The sequence below is a fragment of the Pleuronectes platessa genome, chromosome 10 (assembly GCF_947347685.1).
Source record: "Pleuronectes platessa chromosome 10, fPlePla1.1, whole genome shotgun sequence".
Taxonomy (NCBI): Eukaryota; Metazoa; Chordata; class Actinopteri; order Pleuronectiformes; family Pleuronectidae; genus Pleuronectes; species Pleuronectes platessa.
This window is the reverse complement of record NC_070635.1, coordinates 3155177-3179397: the sequence shown is the minus strand read 5'-3', so window position 1 is coordinate 3179397 and position 24221 is coordinate 3155177. Positions and strand designations below refer to the sequence as shown.

Below are 24221 nucleotides of genomic sequence, written 5' to 3'. Positions count from 1 at the left end.
TTTTTATAGGCAACCTTTAAAGCACATTTCTCCATTTAAAACGTTTAAGACACTTTTTGTTTTTACTGCCCATCGAAATTACATTTATAAATAGAAAATAAAATTAAAACAAATAAAAACAAATGAAAGATCGGTTGGAGTTTTAAAAAAAAAGAAAAGCGCTACGGAACATAAAAACTTTAAAAAAAAAGTAGTTACATCAGAAACACTGCATCAACTGCAAATAAATAATGTCGGACAACATAACACATTGTGGAATTCACATTTTCTAACTGTGTGGAAATTCAGAAAGTTACAGTGACAAAGGTTTTGCAAAATAATCTAACATCGGCAGTGCCGTATAGTACAAGGCATTTGTTGGCATAGTTTCTTTAAGACTGTATTTTTTTTTTACAGTTACAATATATGTTTATATATATATATTTATATATATATATATATATATTTATATTTCCTCCCTAACAAATAATACGTAAAGACTGAGCTGTTCTTGGAGATGCCCCTGGGCTGGGCTGGGGAGGGGGGGGGGGTATCCCATTCTCAGAACAGCTGATCTGCCAGCAGGCTCCAGACCAGTCACCTCTCTTTAAGGCCTTGTCAACCACTTGGTCCTCAATTTCATTTGCTTTTTTTTTTATTAATTTTTTTTAAATCCAGTTAAACATCACGTACGTAAACACCTATTCAAAGTCCTGGCACGACTTTTTTCTTTTTAAATATAATAATAATAATAATAATAATAATAATAATAATAATCAGTAGCTCAAAAAAGATAAAGTAAGTCAGTGTAAAACAACAGACATAGAGTGCAGTCAGCAAATATCCACGGCAACATACTTAAATATTTTGTGCAGATGATTTAAACGATGCATCAGTCTTTACAGTGAATATTACAAGTTTTACAAAATCCAAAAAGTAGTACTTGAATCTGAAATGGGTTTTCTCCAGTGTGTCTGTGTGTCTGTAGCTGATACAGTAGAAACACTCCTCGTACAGTCTGTGGGTCTGTACTGATTAAAAAACACTGCTCTGTCTATCTGCAGTGTGGTGGTTCAGCACAGTCAGTCAGTCAGTGTGTGCACAGGGGAACTCTCAGTGGACGTTCAGACAGGGTGGGGGGGTGGGGCGGGGGGGGAAGCGGTCCTACTCCTTGGCCTCGGCCTCGCACTGAGCCTCGGCTCCTCGGCCCAGCTGCTCCTCGATCTTGATGGAGAAGATGGTGTTGTTGGTCTGCGTGCCCTCCTCCAGCTCCTTCAGCAGCTCGCCGCTCTCCCTGAAGTCCGTCAGCTCCTCCTCGAAGGCCGGGCTGCTGCTGCTGCTGCTGCTGCTGCTGCTGGTGGTGTTGGTGGTGGCCGCCGTGCTGCTGTGGTGGTGGTGGTGGTGGTTGTTCCCGGGCTCCTTGGACGCCTTGGCCGGGTGGTTGACGTAGAAGCGCTGGCTCTGGAAGAACTTGATGATGGTGAGCTTGGGCAGGTCGAGCTGGGCCGACAGCGTGTGGATGGCCTCCTCGTCCGGGTACAGGCCCACGTCCTGGATGAAGCTCTGCAGGATGCCCAGAGCCTCCAGGGAGATCTTCCCGCCGCCGATGCGGGACTTGATGCCCCCCCCGCGGCCGCACTCGTCCTCCATCTCGGCCGGGGACGCCGTGGAGGGCTGGCGAGGCGGCAACCGGGGGCCGGCGTTGGGCTGCAGGTGCTGCAAAGGCTGCTGGGACAACAGGGGCTGGGAGGGGTGCTGGAGAGACAGGGAGGCCTGGTGCTGCTGCTGTGGCTGGAGCGACTGAGCCTGCAGTGGGAGAGAGGGAGGAGAGCCGGGGATGTTATCAGCAAACACTCATCTGCGTCGTAATAAGGCCTTTCATTAAAATCAATTGAGTTGTGAGGGAGAGCCGCTGTGTGGTGGAAGGAATGTTCCATGGAACATCTCACTGAATGTAATCAGTGCTGCAGATGTGTGTGTTTCTTCCCTTTTTTGGTGGTGGGAGATTGTGTCTCTCATTGTGGGGGCCAGAGGCTTCACACACACACACACACACACACACACACACACACACACACACACACACAGGGAGTCAGACAACACAATCAGCCCTGCACACAGTGGGAATTCACAGGGAAACTGGCCTCTCTATTATATCCTCGGCTGCTTATCAGGCTCTATTGCTCACCAGTGATAAACAAGCTCCCTGTGCACAATCCACGCCGCGATGGGGCGGCTGATTTGCCGCAGTGCGAGAACGCTACCGACGGTTTCCACTGGGCCGTCGCACAATCCCCCGTCAGTGTAAACACATGACACACACTGCTCGTAAAAAAATGTCTCATTGTGTGGCTGGAGAGGGAAGCGAGTGGGCAGCCCCCCCCCCCCCCCCCCCCCTCCTCCCCATTGACCCGGTGGAATGGGTGCTCTCTCTCTCTTTTTTTTTATTCTCCACTCCTGAGTCAGACGCTGTGGACGAGGTGTTTCATAATGAAGTTTGAAAAGCAGCACTTTGCAGGGACTCCGCTCGCCAGCTGCATAAACGCACCCAGAGAAGTGATTCTCCGGCAGCAGTAAACCGAGCCATGATCGCTGCTGGTGAGCGAATGGGAGCTAATTTGGCTAATGCATCGTGTTATTGAGGGACGGGGCCACAAAATATTTAAACACTCGTCTCTTATGGACGATGTAAAACTGCGACATTAAACCTGGAATAATCCCATTTTATCAATCTCACACTATTTCTGTTTGCATGTAAAGTACAAACAACATTTACCCCCCCCCCCCCCCTTTTTTTCCCCCCATATCTGCTGCTGAAACTGATTTGCGAGAGGAATCCTATTACCTCATTTATATCTTTATATCTTTATAATGGCAGCCTTTGTGAAACACCGGCCATGTATCCAAGTAACCGAATAACTCATCAGCCACTCGGCAGCGGCTCAGACTTTTAATAGAAATATATTATTGAGCTTCATTAAGATATTTGGACCGTTAACGGAGCCCGTGTGTTATTTCCTCTTCATCTGCCAGATGTCTCTTATAAAGCAGCTTTATTAAATAAGTTCAGACTAATGACGCGGTTTTTCAACGTTCACCGGGAAGTGGAACTTTTTTAAGTGTTCGCTTTGTTTCGAATTAACAAGAGTTCATAAAAAATTCCCGAGTGTTGTTTATTACAAATTCCAGGGAAAATTGGTAAAGATTAAATGAACGGAGGGAAAATTATGTTTTGTTTTTTTAATTTGTTAACGTCTTTGTTTCCGATTCAGGGGAAAATAAGAGAATATGCAAAGCTTCAATAAGCAGAGTTTAATCTGTGGAGGGTTTGTTTGTGTCTCACTTGCTCCCTGAACACATGAACTAGGGTAGAAACTCAAAATATGTTTTAGTTTGTTAAATGATTATAAATATTCTGAAAGTATTGATAAAAACTGATCAGAAACCAAATTTCCTCGTAACAAGAAAAGCAGCAAAAATCAATGATCTTAATAGTTGCAAATGAGTTTTCTCTTAATTAACAGATTGATAAACTTATCCCCAGTGGAACCGTGCAGATGTATTTTCATGTATCTGTGTTTCCCACATGAAGATCAACATGTGTAATGAAGTGTATGAAAGATAATATTCAGGAAACCTGTGCAATTTTAGAATATTTAATTGAATTTGTCTTGTTTTTAGGTTTTACTATAAATAAATCCAGTGTTTAATGAGTATTTCTTCAGAAAAATGAATCTGTTTTAATTACATAGATGGATATTAGGTTTAAAGTTAATTTCCTAATAAACAACCTGATTCCTGAGCTCAGTGTCTCAGTGTCTCAGTGTCTCATTCTCTCAGTGTCTCAGTGTCTCAGTGTCTCAGTCTCTCAGGGTCTCAGTCTCTCAGTGTCTCATTATCTCAGTGTCTCAGTGTCTCATTCTCTCAGTGTCTCAGTGTCTCATTCTCTCAGTGTCTCAGTGTCTCAGTGTCTCAGAGTCTCAGTGTCTCAGAGTCTCAGTGTCTCAGTCTCTCAGTCTCTCAGTGTCTCAGTCTCTCAGTCTCTCAGTGTCTCAGTATCTCAGTCCCTCAGTGTCTCAGTCTCTCAGTGTCTCAGTCTCTCAGTGTCTCAGTATCTCAGTCTCTCAGTGTCTCAGAGTCTCAGTGTCTCAGTGTCTCAGTCTCTTAGTGTCTCAGGGTCTCAGTGTCTTAGTGTCTCAGGGTCTCAGTGTCTCAGTCTCTTAGTGTCTCAGGGTCTTAGTGTCTCAGTGTCTCAGTGTCTCAGTGTCTCAGTGTCTCGGTGTCTCAGTCCCTCAGTGTCTCAGGGTCTCAGTTCCTCAGGGTCTCAGTCTCTCAGTGTCTCAGTATCTCAGTATCTCAGTGTCTCAGTGTCTCAGTGTCTCATTCTCTCAGTCTCTCAGTCTCTCACTCTCTCAGTCTATCAGGGTCTCAGTCTCTCAGTCTCTCAGTCTCTCACTCTCTCAGTCTATCATGGTCTCAGTGTCTCAGTCTCTCAGTCCCTCAGTCCCTCAGTCCCTCAGTGTCTCAGTGTCTCAGTGTCCCCGTGTCCTCCTCCTCACCTGCAGCTGGTCACTGGAGATGTGCATCAGGTGGGACGGCCGCTCGTGGTGCTGCTGCTGCCCGGCGCTGCTCTCCTGCTCGTAGATGGCGTCGCGCTCGACCTGCGACAGGCTCAGGAAGCGGCGGATCATGGAGAGGTTCTCCCAGAGCGTCCGGTTCTCCGGGGACGGGTCCTCCTTCCAGCGGAGCAGCTCACAGAGCCAGCCCTGAACGAGGGATGAGAGAGAAGACAGAGAGAGAGAGAGAGAGAGAGAGAGAGAGAGAGAGAGAGAGAGAAGACAGAGAGAGAGAGAGAGCAGCTCGGTTAAACATGGTCTTCACACTCCAATATGTGAACAGGTCATTGAAATGAATTGTTGCTCTTTCAACTGGGTTAAAACCAGTTGTAGGCCCAAAAATATGGAAACTGGTTCATGAAGTAAACCTCAGATTATTAATAACAAAATCCCAATATTCAGTAATAACTGTGATTATTAAACCTGCTTCTAAAAGTGACCGAGATGGAAGTGATTCTTAAAATCCTCATTTTCCAAAAAACACTTTCCAGGGCTGAAAAGAAAATGAAACTATAAAAACAAGACGTCTTATTATTTCACGACGGCTGCACCTGCAGTTAGTGAGTTTGTTTTTTTTCCAGCCGCAGCTGCAGATGAAGCCGTGAATCAGCCAAGGTCAAGCAACACAGCGAGAGGGAAGGATCCGACGTGACGAGAGGCACACGCTCGCATATTGAGCAGCAGCCTCGGGGGGGCAGCGAGCGACTCCCATGTTTGAAACGCTCCAGCAGAGGGCCATGAAACACACAGAGCTGAGGAAGAGGAGCGGGGAACTACAATCTGAGAAGTGACGAGGGTGACCTTGATTCAGAGTGAGACACGGGGCTGAGACTGAGCCATGAAAGACAGACTGAGCTTCACTTGTAGTTTTTATATGTTTATGTGTCACGCTGAGTTATAAAACATTTTTCTTTGAGGGGGAAGATATGATCAAGATTTTGTTCTTTCAAAGTAACACAACAAAGCAGATTGCATTGAGATGAATCACGGATTCATCATCGGGAGTTTCTCTGTGTAGAGAAAATGACTCTGATGTTAATGCAGCGCAGCTCATAACAGTTATAATAACTCTGATCATTTTAAACGTCATTTTACATTTATCTCACTGATATTTTAATGTGTGCAGATATTTGTAAGAATAATACAATGTGGAGAATCAAACTAATCAAAATTAGTCGATAAAGGGATAATTTCGTACAATTGTACTATTTATTTGACTGATTGTTTTGTTTATTATTATTATGACTATTATATTTTGGGTTTTTAAAAGCAGCTCAGACAAAAACATCAATCTGCAGCATTACCTCGAGTTTTAAGAAATTCTACAATTCCATTTTCACTATTTTCTAACACGATATAGACACAAACAATAATAAACAGATGAATAAATATTGAATATGGTCATTATTTGCAGCCCTGGATTCTAACTACATGCTTTTATTCTCTCATCTCTCTGCTTCTTAGTGCTTCTGATCTTCTCAGAGTTCAGCCTCAGGTTCCAGGTTGAGATCAGGACGTGGTATCAGGTTCAGATCAGAGTGAAAATTCAAAGTTGCAGATGATAGAACTAAAAAAGACGAGTTAAGTTTGTTAAGATTCTTCAAATCAACTGATCAGTTCATCCATCATTTCCTTTTTTAGCAGAATAAACCCAATGTTCCCACAGTGCCTGGGTGGTCTGTAATTACCAATCATGAGCTAATTAAACTTTTATCACGGGCCTGATTGGAAAAAAATAGTCACATGACAATGTCGTTGGAAAACATGAAAAATTGGTGTAATGTAAGATATTAAGAAACACAAACAGCTTGTCCCGACTTTAAATAGACTATTGATTCTGTGATTGTGTGACAGTCTTAACTGTGGAATATAAAAGTTAAGTGAGAGCTCAACAGGCTGCAGCTGCTGACGTCCCAGGCCCCGGATGTTTGTCTGGTGAATGTTTGGAATAAACACGGAAAAATAACAAACAAATCTTCTCCTGATATCAGTGAATCAAATGTGTATTTTGTGTTTGTTCACTGAGCCGAGTGATAAACCGAGGAGTCACGACCGAGCAGACAGACGGGCTCTGCAGGGGCTGAGTGATGTGGTCACCCAGGCTGAGACGTGACAAACCAAACCTCAGCAGGCGAGTGTGTGTCTGTGTGAGTGTGAGTGTGTGAGAGAGAGAGAGAGAGAGTGGAGGGAAACAACACACTGTAGAGCTGTGTGGGAGAGCGAGGAGGAGGAGGAGGAGGAGGAGGAAGAGGAGGAAGAGGAGGAGGAGGTGGGAAGAATCTGTGGTGAAGCTACAACAAAGCTGTAAAGGGACAAGAGTGGATGAAGAAGGAGGGGGTGTAGCCGGCGTGGAGAAAAACGCCGCGTCAAAGAGAAGCAGTGAGGTGAGAGAGTGTGTGTCTGTGTGTGTGTTTGTGTGTGTGTGTCAGAGAGGGCTACTCGCTCAGCCGGGTACTCCATCCTGGCAGAGTGACAGAGCGGCGCTGTAATCTCCCGGCCAGTGCGCGGCAGCACCTTTCATTTCCACAGGATTACACCGCGCTGCTGGTCCGCACACAGACACACACACAGACACACACGCATGCACACACACAGAGGGCAGAGCCACGTCGCCACACTGCATGCAGGAGATAACTCAGCAGTTTGGTTGTGTCCCCTGTTCCAACTCCTCCCATAAGCCACATCAAACCCAGGAGGGGTTTTGGAGAGGGAGCCGAGAGGGAGGGGTGGGGGGGGGGGAGAAAGAGAGAGAGGGAGACATAAAGAGGGGGAGAGGGAGAGAGGGAGGAGAGAGGGAAGAGGGGGCCGTAAAGCTAGCGAGCTTGCATGCCCACCTTGTTCCTTTGCCACGTTTATTGTTGCGTTTTTAATTTGCATGCAGAGGGATTTGGATGGCGCTCTAGTTGGGCTGTCTGTGGTTTCAGCTGATTCGGTAGTGAGGGAGAACACACACACATACACACACACACACACACACACACACAGACACACACACATGCACGCAAGACAAAACACAAACAGTCGCACACAAACCACCCACAACACACCATCTTGTCAAAGCCAGGGAAACAGTACCCCGGCCCAGCGATGGAGTAATCCAACTCAAACACTCCCCAAACCAGCAGGATTAAACCCAAAGTAGCAGAGCCAGTCAAACAAAGGCTCGACGTGAACTCCATTCCAACGCCAGGAAGTCCATTTGATGAAATAAAGTACAGACAGTTTATTAGTTCACGAGTGGGAACGTTTGTTTGCACGGCTTCTTCTTCTTCTGCAGCTTTCGAGGCGACGTGGAACATGTTTGAATTTTTTTTCGTGGACATTGGACCGTCAGCGTTTTCCACGGCAGCTTCAAGAGCTTTGTTTGTGTTTGTCTAATTGCATTGCTTCCACAGGACAGCCAATGACAGGACAGCAGGGGGGGGGGGGGGGGACGGGGGGGGGGGACAGAGAGGTGAGAGACAAAGATGGTCGAGAAACCAGGAAGACAAAGAGAGAGTGTAAAGGAATCTGACTCCGGTTTGAAAGTTTGCATTCAACTGGTTTCTCCCACTAACTGGAAGCCGTGTGAAGTTTATCCCTCACAGTGTGGTGACTCCACCGCTTCTGTTGAGAGTCTGTTTCCCCCTCACCGACTGGTTAATGGGATTTGTTGAGCCTCTCTCCACTGCGGCGGACAAGCACCGACCCCCCCCCCCCCCCCCCCCCCCGCTCTCCATTGGATCGTGGACGTCGATACTAAAGTGTTCCAACACAGTCCGGGAAACAAAAAAAAACAACAATCTAGGGCCCTTCAATGCAGTGTGCTCTGGTTGAAGATCATTAAGGGCCCTCTATAAATAAACAGAACAGGTAGTTCAGAACAGGCCACACAGGACTCACAGCAGCTCCCCCCCCCCTCCCCCCCTCCTGTTCTGTCAAGAAACTGTCTCGAGCCGCAGGAACCAGAGGACTGATTCAAGATCAGTCTGAGTCTGACGAGGTGGATGATTATCACTTAAGAGTAAAAACCTACACTCCAGTTAGAGACAGTAGAAACTGATATTACAGATTTTTTTTTTTTTTAATTAGACATCATGTTTGAGTCTCACACCTCTCGTCAGCCCACTCTCCGCTGAGCCACAGGAACACGACTCAGGGAGAACAAGCCCAGCTAACAAGTGAGCTGGAGAAAAGATGCACATCGGTCTGCAGATATATTAAGATTATTTTTAAACCATTTTTTTAATCAACATTTACTGACTAAAGAATGAATTATATTTGTGGTTATATTTCATAAAATAACTTTGTTCAAAATGTCTTAAAATAACAGCATCAAATGTAGAAATACAACAATCAGAAAATAAATAACACGCAAAACAGCTTTATATTATAAATCCTCAATCGAGCAACTAATCAATTAATTTGGGAAATAAATAGCAGATCAATTAGAATAATTTCAAACTGGTTTTAATTCCCAGACAGGGGTTGGCAGCTTTTTAAGATGACTTGATAAAAACCTTGGTGGCATTAATGAAGTTGACGATGTTAGAAACTGTGAAGAGTTAATAAAGCACATCTCCACATGTCAGTGTTGTTTACTCAGCAGATCAGTGAATCACTTCCAGACCAGAGTCCGACTCCTGACCCGACGCCCTGAAGGAAACCGATGTGTTTCATCTGTTTGTCCCGATGCTCCATGAATCTCTAGGTCGAATCCCACAGATGCTGGAAACAGGTTCATGGAAGCAGTAAGTAGCGACAGGCTCAGGATTACCGTGCCGTGTTGGCACACACCTGCCACAATATTGCCCAATAATCCGCCGCCTCTGGGTCATTGTTGCTTAATTATTAATTAGTTTCTCAAACAACAGGACGAGCAATCGAGAAGCTGCAGCCTCTTCTTGTAGATCTGACCACGGGGCTCCCGGGTCACAAGGTGCCAAATTAAAAGGGTAATAAACTCTTCAGCGGGGCCATTGTATGGCGCCGGTATAAATAGCAGCCGGGGTGTTCCGATAAAAATATTTTCCCTCGTGAAAACACAATAGTTGAATTCATGCGCAGAGATTCAACTCGGCTCTGCAGCGTGGATGAGAGCGCTGCAGTCACAAGCTGCCAATGGGAGCATAGGCCTGCTCTGTCAGGGAACAGCATGGTATTCACCGGCCCCGGCCGCCCACCCTCTCACCGCCAGGCTATAACCGCGGAGAGCACCCCCGACATGGAAGCTCGGAGAGACAGTGACGGACGACGGGCGGAGAGAGAGAGAGAGAGAGAGAGAGAGAGAGAGAGAGAGAGAGAGAGAGAGAGAGAGAGACAGACGGAGGGACGAGCAGACAGGGAGCTCGGTCACTCGGCCGGGCCAACACCTTCCCTCTAATCTCATTTGCTCGGTATCAGCCCCATCAGCCTGACCTCGGCCACCGCACAAATTAATAAATAAAGTAAGCCAACAGATGTCCATCAATTTGCCATTTGAGGTTTTTTCCTCTCTCTCTCTTTCCTCTGTTTACCGAGTGTCCAAAAATAACGGCTCAGTTTTCCAAACCCCAGAAACAGACGATAGAGAGAATCAAGATCAGAAAACGAAAAGTAAAACAGAAAAAGAAAAACCTCCTACATGAAGAAATGCTTAGTAAGAGGACAGAGCTGCTTCCAGGGGCCCGAGAGACACACAACCCTGTCCTCTGTGTGAACAATGGAGACAGAACCAGAAGTGGAGGGCGAGACAATGCCTGATTGTCTTTCCTCCTCCTTGAACCTGGCAGCCGCCCAAAGCTCTGGCAGACAACACCATGCAGATAAATGCAGCCGATAACACGGTGCGCCAGAAAACCTGTTCCTCCTGCCCGGGCGAGACAAACCGGTGGCTGGACGTGCACGCTCACCCCCCCCCTCACCCTACCACACAGGAGGTAACTCTGCTGTAGATGCCTTACGCCACTGTGGACGCCCATCTGCCGACGACGGCCCGAGACTCGAACATGCTCCTGATGCTCGGGCATATGCAAACCTCTCGGGACAATGAGCAATAACCGACTCAGGGCCAGATTCTTTACCCCCATCTTTCAGGGGGAGGGGGGGGGGGGGGGGGAACAAGTCTTTATATGCAAACAGAGCAGCTACGAGTGACTGTACAAATTGTCTTTGGCAAAGTATGAAGACAGCGAGAGGGAAACGGGGTCAGCGGCCTAATTGAACTGTGCTGGCCATCGGAAGGGATGGCAATTATGTCCCCCCCCCCCCGAAAAATTAAATAATGACAAACAAATCGTTCTCTGCTAATAGACCGATCATTACAACACAAAGTCCTGTTTATTTGCCCATTACTGTTTGTATTGAAGTGTCTGGATCAGGTCAACAAAGACTCACACTACCCACAAGCTCCATATGGACCATTAATGAAGAGACGAGCGTTAATGCATTGAGTTCCAGTGGCTCCATCGCTTCTTAATGGGTGCACTGTTAAAACCATTGATCCTCGCAGCACCACTGGGATCCCCTGGATGAATGTGAGAGGTTAAGCTGTGCAGGCGTCACACAGATCCAAAGCAGTCGGAGAACGTTTCCACTGGAAAACGTCTGCTATAGCGAGATCTTCACATAGGAATTGGTGTCGGTGCAGGAGAGGAGGAGGAGATTAGGGAACCGTGCATTCGTCATAAACACAAAGTAATCATGTTTGCTGTTCTTTCATTCACTTAGAGCCGCAGTGAGGATGAGGTTTGTGCCGGGAATGGCTTTGATAGATCACAAAATACTAATTTATCAAGCGTCCCTGAGAAGAAGATTACGTCTTATTTACTTTTTACCCAACATGCAACATGCCCTGACGCTGACGACCCCTGAAACAACTCGATACACCTTTACTCGGTTCCCTCAGCTGATCGACCACAGACAGGAACACAACAGACGGAGTGAGGACTGAAACTAATATCTCAAATGGTTCTGAAGGAAGAAAGAGAAGGTTTCATACAAAGGGAAAATATTTTTTCTTTTTCTGAAAATATGCGGCTGTTCAGCATATGGAGCTCAAAGACTCGACTTTATTGTTAAGTCACATTTTTTATTATTTACGTCTGAATCATTTTTCATAACCTCGCCATCTGATTCACATTCACACGCAGACCACAAACACACGGATCAAACGGTAGATCTCAGAGAAACGACATATCAGCCCGGCGGAGATTTGGATTCACCGCCACGGAAAAACGGATTGAGAACGTTTCCAGTTTTCATTTAAGTCCAAACGTCTCGTCTCTTAAGGAAAAGCTTCTGAGGATTAAAAAACTGAGTCATCTAAATCATTTGAAACTCGCCTTTGACAAGTCTCTTATTTTTTATTATTATTATTAAATCACGTCGATGTGACTCTGATGTCATGTCGGAGTGGAGGCTTTCCAGAGTGCCGTTGCCAGATTGTGTCACCATCCTCCTTTGTGCGGATGTCAGCGGCTGAGCTTCAGGAGACACACTTTGCCAGTCGGAATCACACACTGCCAAACAATTCATCTCTATCCGAGCCGCGACACTGAGAAGTCTTAGCCAAACAGCGAGCGTTTTCTGGAGAGGGGGTCGCGACCTCCAGCCGATACAATACGCCAGTGGACAACAATGACAGACTGACGGCTAACACAGCACACATTGTGGAGGCGAGGCATGACTGTGCAGGAAACTGTCTCTGTGTCAGCACCGGCTCCCAGAAACAATACGGACCAGTTCTGTGCGGCCGTTCACGTCACGGCTGGAGAACCAATAAAGTGCGCGGGGGATTTTTTCCGAGCAACCAAACAGAGGCAGATGGAGCATAAAGAATAACCAAAGGCAAATGACCAGTCCATCTGAAATGGAGCACATTAAACATCTGTGTGGGTACGTTTTTTTTTTTTTGCTTCCTCTCTCTGAACCGCACGGTTTGTTCTATTTCTGCAAAATTCTCTCTCTCTCACACAACAGCACAGAACGTGGCAACAATAACACAACACGGGATAAATCCTTCTGTAAACATGTGTGAATTAAAATATCTACAATTAAACATGAAGATTCATATTTTGTCTCGTAAAAAAGGTAAAAATTCACATTAAATATAAATGAATATGGGGGAGAAATCATGTTCCCTGTGTCCAGTAAGCAACTTGAGATTGTGTGTGTTTGTGTGGCACAAAATGGTTGAAAAGCGACAATCCCAGCTACACACGCCTCTTTGTATTAAATATTAGTACAGATGTAATTGCACAATAATCTGGTTTGGGCCGGCGGTGGGATGATATTTGGGAACCGGCAGCGTCTGCACAGCCACACAGAATGTTCAAACACGGCTCTCCCACCAATAATTCACTTCTTGTTTATAATCTTTTCTGTTCGATACTGCCGAGGCAGATGGAGGATGAATGCACGGAAGACAACAAACACACACACACACACGCCGGAGATGAACTGGAGATAAACAAACGACGGCGGCGAGATTACAAACGCAGAAAGCACCTACGTGGAGTTTGATTCCATCAATTATAAGAGCTTGATTGAGATTTAATTCAAAGCTGGGGTCTAATTGCTAATATCAAAGCATAATTAAGCTGATAAATCATGACTGATCTTATTGAATTAGGGGTTTGAAATAGCCGAGAACCTGTAAATTGTCTGTGTCAGCTAAATAAGTGTTTGTAATTGGCCGACAAGTTTTGCTTCAGATGTTAATGAAACCCAACAAATGTTTCATCCCCAAAAAAGGTGTTTTGAAATAAAAGCATTAATATTCAGGAGCTGGATCTGTGAACTGTTCTCCCTGGAAATGTATCTTCAACCTCAAGTAGAGTGTTTACATGAGTGGACACAACTAAACATGATGAAAGTGACCGAAGGACACAAGTAGAGGAGGAAGAGAACCTGAAAGACAGAGTGAGAGCAAACACTGATCGGAAAACCAAGTGCACACAAGAACCAGCATGAGCACTTGGATGGATCCTAATATCTCCCAGTGCAATTCCCCCTCACTCACACACACACACACACACACACACACACACACACAGCCCTGCATGCACACACACTCGCACAGACACACACTCTCTCTCTCTCTCTCTGTCTCTCCCAGACTGCATCTGCCGGAGCTAGTGGCTGTAGTTAAATTGAAATATTTCCCGGCGTGTGTCAGAAGCATGCAGAATGGTAATTATGACAGATCTGATTAGGCGGGCCGAGTCGGGCGGCTCCGGGCTGCAGGTGCGACCTTGTGCATTCCTGCGTGTGTAAATAAAATTAATTACAAGCGTAGGGGGCGCGCGGCGCGTGACATCAGCACGCACGGGGGGGGGACTCCCACGGGGGGCACCCTAATGGAATATTTTCCCCGAGTCTAATAATACAGTTGGTATTGACTTGAGGTAATTAGGGGGATCATTAAAGCGCTTTTCCCGGCGTATTTGCCTGCCTGATCAGATTAGTGGGAATGGGCCTCAGAACAAGCCCTGTGTGGTCTGTCAGGAGGAGAGGAGGCGGTGGGAGAGAGGAGGCTAGCTCACGATTTGTAGGAAAAGGAAACAGCAGAGTACTCTGCGCCTGTCAGTGGGACACGGACACCACCTGCTAACAAGAGAGCGGAGGTAGGAGACAGATCCACTGAGCGAGGGGCGAGCGAGGGGCGAGCGAGGGACTGCTGGTTCAGTAAACTGGTGAACACCTGGTCCCCAGCAGAGAAGACGTGAGGAGTGATAACGCAGCGGACGTGACGACAGAGAGACGAGAGTCCTGTCGAGGGCAGAACCCGAGTCGGGAGCGCGGGGGGGGAGGAGGTGGGCGAGGAGCGGAGAGTGAGTTGTGCGATTGGAGACAGATGGGGTGAGAGGTGGCATGTAAGGCGTAAGTGAGAGAGATGGCAGGAGAGACACCAAAGTGCTGTGGGCATGCTCAGTGGGACCCCCGAGGAGGAGGAGGAGGAGGAGGAGGGTTCGACGGGGGGGGCAGACTGGTGGGAATTCCACTGTCCATTAAACAATAAGAGAAGAGGCTCGTTTCAGAGGGAGGGGAGGACTTAACTGTTTGCAAGATAATTCACTCGCTAAATTAATTATTCAGACAGCTCGGTCTCCAGTTCAAGAAATTGTGTCTTTAATAATAGAGAAGATCTGGCCTAGCCTGTTTCCCATGGCAACCTAATAACCAAGCAGGCACAGGAGATAAATAAATAAATCATAAATCAATAAATCAATAAATCAATTAATAAACAGTCACGGCCCTTTCAGATCCCCGAGGGTCGGGATGTGCTCGCTCTGATCTGCCTAATTTGAGGGAGAGAGGAACTGGGAGGCCGCAAGCGAAACAATGAAGACGTCCCGACGCCGATGAGAAGCGACGCAAGTGTCTGGAAACATCTTCACTTTGTCACAACTCAACACAATCTGCGCACAACTGTTGGTGCAAAAAAGAACACGACTTCTCGTGTGCCGTCCCTGCACGGTTCCTCGGAAACACACAAACAAGCGCACCCCTAGAAAGGTCAGCCATCTGCCCCTCTTGTTAGGCAGCCATTGGATGGAGCAGTGTGTGTGTGTGTGTTTGTGTGTGTGTTATTTTGGTCGGGTGGGTTGTGTGTTTAACATCCGAGATTCAAACCCCGACTCCACCTTTGACAGGAGATCTGTCAATTTTTTAGGGAGGAAGCGTTTGTTTGTCCGTCACCTTCCTCCTGGTGTCAGTGGCCCCACCCACCTCCGCCCACTCTCCACCCGCCCCCCCCCCCCCCCTCCATCCCAACGAGCCACTCGCTTCACCCCCCCCTCCCCCTCCTGCAGCATCACCACCCCCTACCCTCCCCTCCCCTCCAAGGACTGCCGTGCCAAGCGGGTGCAGGGTGACAGATGGCATACACCAACCCACCCACCCCTCCGCCACCGCCACCCCCCCCCCCCCCCTCTACTGCACCAGCCCCCCCAGCCCGGCCCCCCCGGTGGCGCAGCGGCGGACCAGATCAGTGCCATTCTGTCTCATTAGAGCCTGGCTAATTAGTGTAGCCTCTTCCAGGGGAGAATGAGCGAGTGAGGGAGAGACAGAGAGAGAAGGAGACGTGGTGGAGGGAGGGCAGCGGTTCTCTCCTCCGCTGGTCATTGAGGAGTCGCCGGGCTTTGAGCCCCGCGGTGCGCCGGGCTCCCAGGGTGCTTGTTTTACGACAGCGGGGTCTCTGATTCCAATCCGCCGTGCCATTCCTCTCAGGAAGTGTCGAGGATGTTTAGACACAGAAGTTGTGTCAAAGGATTGCCCCCCCCGAGCTGCTCCCGGCCCCCACCTCTCGGCTAACCTCCCCATCACTCAGCCGAACATTAGCCGCCCTCTCTCTGCCAGGCTAGCCAACACAGCAAGCCTCCCCCATTAACATGAATGAGAACAAAGCAGGCTAGCTAGCGAGGGATGGCGCTCCAGTCCCGACTGAGCCAGTTAGTAATGTTGACATCGGCGCCGGGCGATCCCGATCACAGCTCGCTCCTCCACGGGCTCAGAGGAAGACGGGCCGCTTGGCCAACGCAGCTCCTGTCTGGATGTGACATCACTGGATCTGAACCAGTGGCGCGGTGACATCACTGGATCTGAACCAGTGGCGCAGGGTTTTTGTTTCCTCCGAGTCTGACATCAGAGAGGGAGCTGGAGAATCTGATCTGCTCGAGTCATCGCCGGGATGGATCATGAATAATAATTCTGATCTTTAGAGTGAATATATGAGTCGTAGTAAATCAGAAGGGCTGGACTGCGTGGCACGGATTGCTTCCCAAAAAAGAAGTGTACGTTGAAACTTGAAGTGAATGGCAGCCATTAATCTGATGGAGTTTGGGTTGGAGTCGCTGCTCCACAGTTACGACTGTGGCAGTAAAAGTGTGATTGAAATGCAACATTGAATACGTGAGAGGAGGGGTGGGGAGGTGGGGCAGTTAAGGGCTGGCAGAGGCCTGCTGTGGTTACGAGTCCTGGGAGAGGACGGCGTGGCTGCATTCCAGGAACCCCCCCCCCCACCCCCCCATCACCCAGTACACCGACAGACACAAACACACACAGTCAAACATCCCTGCACACAAACCTATATTTGATGCACGCAAAACACACATCTATATATAGGACAAACACACACCTAAGCACACACACACACACACACACACACCAATCAGGTAACTCCTGTTTACTGCTCCTCCACCCTGGGGACCACTGTGACCTCCGTCAACTCCACATCTCTCTCTCTCTCTCTTAGTTCTCCGCCGGTTCTCTCCTTCCTGTCTAAGCCGTTTAATCTGTCTCTCTGTGAATGAGGCGAACGTGCGACACACAAACAGTGAAAACGCTACATGATGTACACAAACACACACAAACACACACACACACACACACACACGACAAACATACGGGACCGATACCAGTGGATCCAGGTCGCCCGATCCCGTGCTTGCGTAAGCGAGCTGGAATGAATGCTGGGAAATCCTGAGCCGAGCTGAAAGAGGCAGAGGTTGAACTGCACGGCGAGTCGACAGGACGGCAACCAGCCTCCGAGATGAGGCCTCTTCCACACACCCTCCCCCAACAATTATTTTTCCCGGACCCCATGTGGGCATGCTGCCAGTCCAGCCCATCCTCCATCCTCATCACCAGCCCAGTAGCAGCAGTCTCTGCTGGCATGGCGCTCTACCTCAGGCTTGCTGGTTGTTTCCTTCCTGCGAGGATGAAACCCTCCGTGGACGTCGGCTTTTGTCACGTTCAAATATACATTTTGATATTGACGTTTTCTCTGATTTACTCGGGAAAATTTCCTTTTACTTGAGGTGAATTCTCTGGTTGCGTGAAGCCAGCGCCGGTTTAGTGCCGGCACCAGGAACCTTTTCTGGAACCAGTGAATAAGCAGAAAGGAGGAGCTAACCTGAGCTGCAGTATCTGGTGTGTGTTCACTGCAACTAACTCTTTATCTGGAAACTTCTGCAGCGTCCTCACCTATCGATTATGGAAGGAATCTATGGAATATGATTTTATGCTCTGGGCAGAAGATAGATTCAATTTTCTATTCATTCTCTTCTTTAGCTGTTTCTAAAATAAAACACATGACGTCTCATAGCTTGAACTGAGTCTGCAATCATCAAAAAATGTCCCTCACAATTTGTCCAAAGAGACGGATTCAAATTGCTTCCTTTGTTTGACCCGAACCCAAACACGTCCGATTCCCAGTGATACCAGCAGCAAGTTTCACAAGCTGGAAAAAAACAGCTTTAATGCTCAGAAAGTGACTCAATTAACTGATTAGGAAAAAATAGCTTCCATTATATTTTCCGACAATCAAGGAATCAATTATTCGATGAGCTCTGCTGCCGTCTGCAACACAACGACAACGACAATCGTGTGTCCGATGACACAACATCGAAGGGAAAAGCCCCAAAAAGTAAACTTGTGACCTCGTCCCACTTTGAATGAAACCAGAACGAGGCCCGGTGCAGGGTTTCAGAAGCTCTGCGAGGAAACTGTGACTGAGAACTGGGTGCTATAGTCTGTGATTGTCAGGGTTCAGGGGTCCTGATGGGGAGGAGCAGCCGCTGGCCTGGCATTGCCGGTGGATGTGGCAACGCCGGCTGGGTAGTAAGGGGGGAGACCAGCTGCCCGGGGAGCGCCCATTACGAGATGGAGCCAGAGATAAGTGCTCTCCCAGGCCCCCTTTCACAGGCATAATTAGCACACTTCTTATCTGCTGCTCAATTCACATTCACACTCGCCTGCCATGAATGGAACGTGAAAGAGAGGCAGAAAAATCGGGGGGGGGGGGGGGGAACGCGAGAGGTAGAGGGGCAAGACAGAGGGATGGGAGGGAGGTGGAGGAGACACACCGTGGAAACCTGTTCCCAGACAAACCTTCATCTGGGAGGAGAGACACACGTTGGAGTTGAAGCCGCCAGCGCCTCGCTCTCCACGCTCCTCTCTCTCTCTCCCCAGCCTTCCACCGAGGCTTTGAACTCCTCAACAAAAACAGTGGTTTGTGCATCAAACTGCAATTTGGTAAAACAAAGCTATCTGGGGGTATAATCATCCTAATCAGCAAGAAAAAAAATAAAGCCTTTGCAGATATTTTCTAGATTATTCCGCCCTTGGTGATCTATTCCCCCCCCCCCCCCCCCCCCCCCCACCCTGTCTTTGTCATCAGGCGCGATGGTGGAAAATCTTCCCAACTCTTCCTCCGACAGACACACGAAAACCTTTAATAATAGCTCCTTAGTGCCACAGTTTTAAATTGCTTTTAATAAAGACGTGACTCTCTCTTCTTCCCCCTGTTTCCAACACACACACAGGCTTGTATTGTGTGAGTTCCCTGCTCTTCTGGAGGAAGATAACAGGGCACCCCCCCTCCATGGCCTCGCTGAGCTAATATAAACAGGTTTGTTTGGTGTTGAAACCGTGTCGGCTGTTAAAACTCCAAACCCATAATAAAGAAGACATGTGTCATTATGCCGCTAAACGACCGCGGTGACGCACTGAGCCCCGTTCTGTTTCGACTTCTTTTTATCATCTGTGTGTGTGTGTGTGTGTGTGTGTGTGTGTGTGTGTCAAACAGTTCAGGTGAATTAAATCAGGTCAATATTAGATTTTGTATTTTATAAAGACCACGTTTCAATTTTTTTTTGCTTCAGTTGTGGAAAGATAAATAAAGAGCTCTCTTTTCATGTTGCATGTTCCTGGTCAATCGTGTTTTCTGGAAGAAGACCCTGAATCAGCGATGATGGAAAACAGCTGATATGTAACATCAGGGGTTTTGCTGCTACTCTTCCTCCCCCTGGTTTCAAACTGAGCTCTTCTCCCCGGGTGTGCTTCAGGTACCTGGCTCTTGGAGGCGGCCACCTTGGCGAACAGGGCCTGGGAGACCTTGGCCCGCTTCATCTCCTGCTGGATCTCGTCGTAGATGGAGGAGTTGATGTTGAGGATGCAGCTCTCCGTCTTGCCGTTCCACTCGCTGGGCAGAGGCGACGGCTTCACCTGTTAGCGGAACAGAAAAAGGGATGAAAGAGTTAAAACATCAGCCACAATTTTCGAAAAAATTGAATTGTCAGATATTGAATCTTCCACGTGTATGTGGTAGTTTTTGTTTGTGTGCCAGGACAGAGTCAAAGTAGTTGACCTTAAAATCATTTTCTTACATTATCCGAGTCATGTGGGACAGTCACTTAATACTGAATGGTTTCTTTTTATTATCAAGGAATTCTGCCAATTTAACACTCACATACAAACTAAAATCGAATTATTAGATGTAACTAAAATCAAAATAGTGCATCATACGTATATATTTATATAGAAACTATTTCAAACAACAACTGTTCAAAAAGGCGAATATTAGCTTTGCACTTTGACATCACGTTTTGCTCTTTTTAATGATTCACAAAACAGGAATTGCATGTTGGGAAATGATGATCGCCAGAATGTGTATGATCTGTTAAAATGTGTAAATTCAGATTGGTGAAAGGTGGGGTGGGGGGGTGGTGGGGGGGTTATGGAGTTATCTGCTCACAGGGGAAATGCCCACAGGGATCCGGGGATTCCAGTCCTCGGGCCTCACGCTGTTGCAGTCTTCCCTCCGGGGCTGCTGCATGCGTCGGGAAAAAAACAACACAACCATATTTGTTCAGACTCACATCACGAAAAGAAAAATAAATCTGGCAAAAGCACAAACAGCCACGCACACGCAGATCACAGCGCCGCACGGCACCGCGGCTATTTCTCTGAGAAACACTTAAACCGTGTTGTATGAGATGTTATTATTATTCACGTGTCAAGCTGGTGATTAAAAAATAAATGCAAGTCTAAATGAAATCAAATCATCTTCATTGAGCGTCTTGTTGCATCTTGACAAAAATCCTTTCACAACGTAACAAGTATCCTAATAAAAGCGTTACCCACGATGCATTAGCATATGAATCATTTCACACGAGGGCTCTTCTGAAAGGAGACTTCCACGGGGCTGGGTAGGAGAACATGGAATGCAAATAAAACCATAATAACACCAACAGCAACGAACTGGTGATGGAGCCGCTGATCAAAAAAAACATATATATTCAAGTATTTGTCTAGACTCCTGATATGAAAACCCTTCATGTGTTCGAGTCAATCACAGAATCCTAACGTTTTGCGGTGAGGGAGGAATGTCGGTTCGATTCCCGCGGCCCTTTCATCCAGTTTTTTTACGACGGCTCGACGTGGGCTTGTCGCTCTGAGCCGGTAGGTTACCATGTCGAGCTAATTGTTAAGGCCGGGACGTGCACTAACTGGCTTTGGGGGGGGGGGGGGGGGGGTAAAGCCGACCCGATCAGTACACGTGAGAGAAACATACCTCTGCATCTGTTTTTATGAGGCCAATAAAAAGCCTCCTCTGTCTCCAGCTCAATTGCCACCCTGGCTGATTTATGTGCTTAAATTCACACCGCATTGCTCCATAGGAGAGGCTGGCAGATGGCCAGGTGTGTGGGTGTGTGAGTGTGTGTGTTTGTGGGTGTGTGTGTGTGCGCGTGAGAACCCGCCTTGTGCGGGAAACAGGTCTGACATGATGAATGTCTGACATGATAAATGTTAATGGGGTAAAGTCATACAGGTAAGGGCTAAATCAGGCCTCCAGGTTCTGAACTTATGTGCCGACAGGATATACAATAACACAAACCAGAGGCCTCTGGAGGGGGGGGGGGGTGGATCCTTCTTGAAATGGATTCTTCTCCATGCAGCGTCGTTTATTGTGCAGCTTGAATTTGTTTCAGATCTGTGAGCTGGTCTCAGATCTGCTGTGTGCAGGGCGAGGGAGGATCACCAGATGGGATTATTTAAAAAGTTTTTTAAAAAAAGTAGTAACTCCAGATCCCCTACCTCCGCCACTGGGATGTTAATAAAAGCATTAACACTGGGTTATTCATTCCTGTGCACAGTTCCACTCTCTCACTCTGAATAATGTCCTGCATTAGCACAACCTCTGATTGTAAAGATGGGCTGTGAACTGCAAAGTGGCCTCGGCTGTAAGTTCAGCTCTGCCGCCTCAGAATGAGACTCTCCGGTTGTGTGCGACTGCAGGGGAGCTGCTGGGCCTGGTGCTCCTGTGTCTCCAGCAGAGGAGGGGACAGAGGAGGGGACAGAGGACACCTTTGTCCACCGTCCTCACCTCCTCGACTCAGCTGACTGCAGCTCAAACAGGCTCAACTGGTATAGAAGTTCCCCACATACCTTTAAACCCAGGGACAGAGATTCACAGTGATTTTAAAGAGGCGCTGACTAAATGATGTTTGATCTTTCACAGAGCTTGTCATCACCGAGTGAGCTTTATTTTTTTTTTTTGAGATGGGAGCGGTTGTTAATGCTCCAGAAAAGGTCAAAATTAGCACAAAAAATTACCCATCGTTTGTGCAGCGTTCTCACCTGGTGTGTGCGGGGGGGGGGGGGGGGGGGGGGGGGAAGCAGAGCTCATTAACATGCAGGGGGGAAATGTAAAGGATGAACTCCAGACGGGGGGAGAGAGTTGATATTCCACATGTTTTCCAGACAGGTTGGAAACTCACACGAGGGAATGTGAGGCACGGAGCTGAACAATGTGCGAGGGCGGTGTGTGTGTGTGTGTGTGTGTGTGTGTGTGTGTGTGTGTGTGTGTGTGTGTGTGTGTGTGAGCGCAGACTTCCGATCGTCACATGTAAACACACAGTGTGCTAACGAGTGCGTCTCAGGACTGATTCCACTCACACGTGTTGTTATGTGATATTTGGAGAATAGCCGCTGATGATCCACTTACATGTTTTCTAATCCACATTCAAGTCAAGGGATAGTTTCTATAGAATTCTACTTTTCTTTTCAGACATTTAAACGACAAGAACTGTGAGTTTTGTTTCAGTGTGTTACGTTTAAAAGTCTCGTTCCTCTGGAGGGAGACGTTATCTCATTAACCTTCAATGGGAAAAATAAAACAACACAAATGTTTTCACAGTACAAGTGGATAACCAGACTGGGAACTGGGGTTTTTATAAAGAAGTTTTAATGTGTAAAAGTGTATGGAGCTGGTTGATTGACTGACCATGAATTGATTGACCCACCGCAGTGGTGAACACACAACACCAGTATAAACTAACCGTGTGTACACTCAGCAGCTGATACGACAACCGTATCTCGCAGACTGACAAAGTACAATCGCCAAAGTATCGTTCCACAACTGAACACAGCTGATCTGAAAGCCTCAGTGGACACACAACACACGACGCTGGACTCAGGAGAAGAAGGAAAGAAACTAATGTATGGTTCTGCCAATTGATCAGCTCTGGCTCTAAGATAATAAGAAAACTGGAAAACTCTGAAAACCCACAGGAGAACATGCACGGAGAGGAATCAAACCTGTGGTACCTGCACAGGGCGGCTGGGCGGCGTGCTGATGAGCGGCGCGGCGCCCATGGCGGAGGCGGCGGTCAGGCTGCGCTCCCTCTCGTCCTGATAGATGCGGTCGCGCTCAATCTCCTGCAGCTGCAGGAAGTTCTGCATGGCCCTCAGGTTGACCAGCAGCGACTGGGACGCCGTCTTCGGGTCCTCCTCCTTGCGCAGGATCTCAGACAGCAAGCCCTGAAGAAAGCAGAAAAGAGGAAACCAGTGCTCCCAGTGAGTGGAACAGTTTGGTTTCAGAGGCAGAAAACAAGACGGAGAGTAATCACATCAGTGGCTTCTTACACAAGACGGCAGAAGAGGGGCATGAGTGTAGATGGAGACTCTAATGACTCTGGAGAAGCGGCGCTCTTACACCCACTTAAACAGAAAACTAATAAAACCTCTTAGGGACTCAACATGTAGTCCAGTGGTGTTTTTCTCTGTGGATGCAGGTGGAGTCCGGCTTTTTAATTGATTTCCCCCTCCTCGTCCAAATCCTGGAGACTCTACAGAGCTCCACCACAGAAAGGTCTGAGCTCAGGACAACTGGGCGAAGTCGTGTTTCAGATCTCGGACTCGTCCTCGGCGCCGCATCGGATCAGAGCCGCTGAGACTCGCCTGCAGCTCGGGGGAGTCTTGCATCGGGCGCGGGGCAATCAGAGGATCCTCTGTTTACTTTTCAATGGCGCTCAATTCCAATCATTACGGAGACGGAGACGACTCCATTATCAGAGACGTGTGATTGGGCCTTTTCATCAGCTCCTGGCCACACACTGAGCGAACCATCACTCCGCTTCTCTCACCATCAATAGGTGTGATTTGGTAATAAAACAAGGTGATGGAGAAAACATGCTTTTAATTATTTTTTTTATTTCTAGTTTCTTTTTTTTTTCTTCCCTTCCCCTCTTGGAAAGTGAGTCAAGCTGCAAATATGTGCTCGATGTCATTAGGCTATTAAAGTGTAAGCTGCTATACGTGTGTCATGCGGGTGTGTGGTTTCCAGACGAGTGTGAACAGATCAGTCTGAGTCTGAGGAGGAGGAGGAGGAGGAGGAGGAGGAGGAGGAGGAGGAGGAGGAGGAAGAGGAGGAGGAAGACTTCAGGTGCACAAGTATTCACGGTGATGGATTTGTGGCGTTTCTCTTTTTCTGGTTTTGTGGCACGTGTGGCGGTTCCGTTGGCGTCTGCAGTCTTCTTATCGTTCTTTGCCATCCACTCATGTTGGTCTATCTCTGTGGTCGATCTCCTTCCACTCCTCCAC

General features: G+C 47.7%; 1 protein-coding gene across 1 annotated transcript in view; it reads right to left on the bottom strand.

The window, feature by feature from the left end:
* Window positions 1-1143: 1143 nt before the first annotated feature.
* Window positions 1144-24221, bottom strand: part of LOC128449761 (DNA-binding protein SATB1) — a 53989-nt gene continuing 30911 nt past the window's right edge. Inside the window, exons 9-13 of the mRNA XM_053433058.1 lie at window positions 22947-23159; window positions 20092-20163; window positions 19407-19562; window positions 4539-4745; window positions 1144-1785 (exon numbers count right to left, since the gene is read on the bottom strand). Of these exons, the coding sequence (XP_053289033.1) occupies window positions 1144-1785; window positions 4539-4745; window positions 19407-19562; window positions 20092-20163; window positions 22947-23159 (1290 nt within the window). The remainder of the gene's footprint in view (window positions 1786-4538; window positions 4746-19406; window positions 19563-20091; window positions 20164-22946; window positions 23160-24221) is intronic.